At 34.2% G+C, this 5,317-nt stretch overlaps 1 protein-coding gene across 1 annotated transcript; it reads right to left on the reverse strand.

Moving 5' to 3' along the window:
- psmg3 (proteasome (prosome, macropain) assembly chaperone 3) lies at positions 1 to 4,520 on the reverse strand. The gene is made up of 3 exons (XM_086289697.1): positions 4,341 to 4,520; positions 3,254 to 3,476; positions 1 to 2,632 (listed from the first exon to the last, which is right to left on the reverse strand). The coding sequence occupies exons 2-3, from the start codon at positions 3,464 to 3,466 to the stop codon at positions 2,480 to 2,482; spliced, it is 366 nt and encodes a 121-aa protein (XP_086145823.1). The 5' UTR covers positions 3,467 to 3,476; positions 4,341 to 4,520; the 3' UTR covers positions 1 to 2,479.
- Positions 4,521 to 5,317: the final 797 nt, after the last annotated feature.

The following is a 5,317-nucleotide window of genomic DNA, read 5'->3' on the forward strand; positions in this document are numbered from 1 at the left end:
GTAAAATCGGGTGGTAATGATGTTGTTGCCCTGTGAGAAGCACTTTGTAACGTTGATTTAGAAAACTGTCTTGCTATACAAAGATAATTAGCTATAATAAAATGATCAAAGTGAAGAGGGCTGTAGTGTATCTCAATTTGCATTATGGCGTTGCTGAGAAAATGCTAATAATACTTACCCTTAACAAGTGCAAGAGTTAAAATTGATCATCTCTTTAAATGGAAAGCAACCATTTTTATTTAAGTTCATTTCTTTTCTAAATTCCAGCCTTGGTAATCAAGTGATATTATATCACCTTTATTTATTTCAGACAAGATAAGTCCCTATTATTATAAAAGGGAAAAAAATAACAAAAGTACTTTTGTTATATTTATACTGACTGCAGACCTATGAAACAGAACAGTGAGATTACATGGGTTGGGTTTTCTCAGATGGGCTTTTTGTGGTCAGTTTTTATGTCGACAATGCAGTTTCAGTATTTCAGTTTATTTAAATCATATTTTTTGAGGCAAGTTCTTATTGAACGTGAATGAAAACAAAAACATTAGAAAGGCACAAATTGTTTGATTTAGGAGAAACACAAGGAATTCATCACGTTTTAATTTAATACACCATTGAAATGTCTGCTTAATCTTTTGTAAACATGAGAAAGATATTCTTTTGTAAAGCAAGAGCCTGGAATATGCTCAACTCAGAAAACAGGTAGTTAAAAGTTTTCTTCCATGAAGAAGGTTAAAAATATAAGATGGCATTCCTTTTAGTTTCATTTGATGCACTTACAAATTCACACACTCAGGCACTACTGCTGTGCGAACTGGTTATGTAATGCTAGTCTGTGAGGGTTTTAGTTTCATGTCTTAGGATGAAATTTGGATTAAGATACTAACATTGAAAATTGGACATAAATATGCAAATTGCTTTAATAAATAAGGTGCATTTATATTTTTGCTACATTGATTTCAACAGAACATGTAAACATTACATTCTTGAAATGTATATTCTGAGTTATAGATTATATACATTTATGTTTTAGGATAATTCAGTATTTTTGTAATTTTCTCTCTCTATGCCACCACAGTTCTGTCCCATTCCCATTTCAATCAAACAATCAAGATATGATAGAAGTAGCAGGATGAATTGTGAAACGTATAGAGTTATACTCTGCTCAGATCCAGCCAAATGCTGCAAAACTGATCAGACAGTGCTTCACAGTACAAATGGATAATGACCCAAAGAATACTGCAAAAGCAAACTAAGAGTTTTTCAAGGCAAAGTCATGGGATATTCAGCGTGCAAGCCAGTCACCTGATCTCAACCCCATGGAGCATGCTGTTGCACTACTGAAGACAAAACTGAATGCAAAAAGGCAGTAACTGAATGTAGCTAAAAGTCTGGAAGAGCATCTCAAGGTGAGAAACATTTGGTAATGTCCGTGGGTTCAATACTTCAGTCAGTCACTAACTGCATTTTAAGCCTCTGAAAGTGGGAGAGGCACTTTTATCCAAGGCCTAACTCCTAAATAGTTGCAAATCAAAAAGACAGAAAACCAATTGCAAATCATTTCGTAAAACCACTTGGATTAAAGTTGACAGTCTGCACTTCAATCACAATTTCACTGCTTGACTTAAAATGCCCTGTGGGAGTGAAGCGAAAAAAAATGTGTCAGTTTCCAAATATTTATGGACTTGACTATACAACTTCACAAATGTAACAAAAATGTAGTATTTGTATATTACTGTCAGAAAATAAAATAATTTTTAGATGGCTATAATAAAATAATCTTTTAAGAAAGCTGGTCATTTTTCTCTGAAATTAAATGAATATTTCAGGGGTTTGGTCTATAGGTCCAGGATAAGACATCTAAAGGCTTTTCTTACTCCCATCTTACATTTAAACCAAAAAAATTGACCAAGCAAAACAAAATTGAGCATATTAATTACATTTAATGCATATAAAAGTTAGCTATTGTTCTAATATCAAAGCTCAAGTAGTGAGATGTTATAGAAACAAATGAATAACAAAATGTACTTGACAAAACCAAGGCTCTTATCTTAACCAAGCTCATATGCATCTTTAAATACAAATGAATCATATGTTCTATAAAAGGCTTTTTTTCACAAAAGTACAAAGTTCTGAGGATGATGACAAAAATAATCCAGAGTGTTAATAATGAAAAAAATATACAGCGATGACATCATTTTGCAAACCATCACTTAGCACACTTTGAGCTTTTGAAAGGAAAACAACATGCAGAAAATCTTTCTTTTTAACAAACAGTTAATTATGCGTTTCATAAATTATGTTTTGTGGAAGACAATCTGCTCTGCACATTTATGTCTTGGAGACATAATTGTTTTAATCAGATTAATTTTTGGAGGAGTTTCATTTTAAAAAAGATGCAGAGATAAAACGTGACAGTGTATCCAGACGAGCTGTATTTTACGCCGCCTACAGGCTTCATGTCCGTTTTAATTACTTCCTACCAGACTTGACAACTTTTGATCATCTCTTTAATTTGTTTTATTGCATCTATGGAGGAATCCTTCAGTGCCAGTCCCAGCAAGACAGGCCGGTTGCCAGATTCCTGCGACACGAACATTGCCAGGTTTTTGGCACAGACATGTGTCAGAGGCTGGAAAGAGAAAAATCAGGCATTAGATTATCACCAAAGCATTATTTGTTCAGTTCGCTTAAATCACACACATTACGACTACAGCTAATTCATTTGTTGAGGTTCCCCTGCAGGGAAATCATACAACACACTTTAATTTTCTGTGTCATGACTGTAAACTTCAAAACGCACAGAAAGCCTGTGTAATGACCTCTATGTACTTTCTCACTCGATCTAAAACAGTTGTTCACTTTACAAGAAACAAGCATTGCAAGTATCACCATTTAAAATGGTTAGAGGAGCAAAAATAACAAAAAAAGTATTCATAAGCAAGTAAACTTTGTATTAATCCAATAAGACACTGATACTACTTCTCCTGCAATGTGTGACTGTGAGAAAATGACATGCTCATGCAGAGATGAAATAGGTTTTCTTGAGTAAATCTTAACAGACCACTGAGCTTCAGGCCTGCACACATCTAATTTCGCCACAATCCGCCTGAGCAGTCCAGAATCAATCTCATTTGCCCTTTAACGGCATGAAATGAGATACCCTGTGTTGCAACAAGTCTGCCTGATGTCCCGTGAACAAGTTTGCATCACACTGACACGATATTTGTGTGAACAATTTCAGCCAGTGTACCTCATCTTTGCCCAGCAGTACTTTTGTAGAGAACGTTGGGGTGCTTAGATCATTAGATCTGGAGTCGGGTGTGACAGAGATCAATGTCCCAATTTTGCCATACTGAGTGAGAACTACAAATATGTAATTACTGAACTCTGTACAGACGACTTCTGTTGGAATTCCATTGACTTCTCTCTGAGCTTGTTTCGATCTGATGACAGACTCAGACATTTTGTTAACCCTGCACAGAAAAAAAAAAAGACAAAAATATGTACATGGAGTTTACAATGCAAGAGTATTTGCAGATTTTTAAAAATTTTAAACACAATATTTTAAATATTAATTATCTGCCACATGTTGTGGACAGGTTTAGTTTCCCACAGCAAAATATACATCTGGAACTTTATACACCATGCAACTATGCTTACAATGACTATCACAATTTCTGTAGACCTAAGATAAATTCTTCAAATTGCATTTTCTATTACACCTAGAGTTTATTATCTCATATGAAAATTAAACCGGCCCTTTCGCTAAAAAATCATACCACTATTCAAGTATAATAATAGGTACACATTAATGCTGCTAATCATGTCATAAAATAATCTACCAAAATGTTTCACTCATGTATTTATTTGGTGTGAACTGTGGAGTTCTTCTAGGTTTGTGCAAGTGCAAATCCCTCTCCAGTCAGCTTCAGGTATTCTTGATTACTAAAGGGCTTGCTATGTGTTGCATCCTCCCTGTTGTTTTTGTGTGCATGCTCGTTTTTAAACTGCACATCTGGTGGTTTCAAACCAGAGCTACAGGCGCAATATTATCTCATTTATTAGTAAATGACATTTTCAAACTAATAAGCTATCAGACTTTTCAGATACAATGCTGCACTAAGTACAGTTAGAAAAAGCTTGCTTTGAAGAATTATGCCCTTACTAAAAAAAACCGCATTCAATCACTTGGATCACAAATTGACTATATGTGTTATTTTCCTACCCTGTCGTCATCAACTCCCCACAAGGGATGCTGCATGCTCAGAGGCTAACGTTAGCTACACAGCTAGTCTGAGCTTAGACAGTGTATTAACCGATGGAATAAAAATACATACGTTTTGCCCCGTCTGTGAACAAATTCCTCGCCCTGTGTCTTCAGCTGCCCACAGTTAAAACTTTACTTTTCACAGAATCGCCTCACTTTAACTCAACTTCAGCCGTGCTCTGTCATTCAGCCTCCACCGTGAAAACAAACCGAAACGAACGTGCCTCGTTGTGTTGAGCGCGAGTACTCTGCGTGATGACGTTTTGACGTCACGCTCATTCCACCTCAGGACAAAGCGAGCAAGGAAGAAACGCTCGCGGTCAGGTTGAATGCAAAATAGATTTGTATATAAGCAACGTTATTATAGTTAACTAAAATTAAACTAAAAACCAAAAAAACATGTGAAAAAATTATTTTGGTTAACTAAAAACATATTTCGGTTTTTGATAAGAAAAAAAGATATAAGTAAAAACTAACTAAAAATTCAAAAACTAACTAAAATAAAATTAAAAATTAAAAATCTTGCCTTCGACACATGCCCTCCATACAATAATATTCAAAAACACTAAAACTAACATTGACACTAATAAAAACTAAAATAAAAACTAAGCATTTTTAAAAAATAAAAGCTTAACTGAAATAAGAAAATCCGCTTGGCAAACCAAAACAAAATAAAAATACATACTAATTAGAAAACGGAAAACTATAATAACTGCATATAAGTCAGCATAAAGTGCAAAGAACCTTGATTCAAATTCATTTTATGTGTGGTTCAAACTATTTGTTGTTGTGAAATAAGTAGCTAATTTTTAGAGAGCAAACATATGACAATTACAAGCATCAGGAATAGGCTATATTAAAAGCTTCGTGAAGTTGCACCTGCTGTGACTATGTCTAACATCATGATAAAGTTTTTTTTAATACAGACTTTTTCTATAAAAATATTAATAAGTATACTTTTTCCATAGTTATTGGTTTTCCAAGTGTACAGCTGTTATGGTCAATATGATTCATTTTGAAAGTCCTGCAAAAATATATGTTTAAGCA

Source organism: Aulonocara sp. 'chitande type north' Nkhata Bay, linkage group LG4, assembly GCF_057382095.1.
Source record: "Aulonocara sp. 'chitande type north' Nkhata Bay isolate Kocher_YH1m ecotype deep benthic linkage group LG4, A_spYH_male_GT1.1, whole genome shotgun sequence".
Lineage (NCBI taxonomy): Eukaryota > Metazoa > Chordata > Actinopteri > Cichliformes > Cichlidae > Aulonocara > Aulonocara sp. 'chitande type north' Nkhata Bay.

Excerpts from the sequence above, each read along its gene's own strand:
- psmg3 (XM_086289697.1), bottom strand. The coding sequence starts at position 3,466 with ATGTCTGAGTCTGTCATCAGATCGAAACAAGCTCAGAGAGAAGTCAAT. Across the intron at positions 2,633-3,253 it reads TACTGCTGGGCAAAGATGAG|CCTCTGACACATGTCTGTGC; the intron begins GTACACTGGCTG and ends TTCTCTTTCCAG.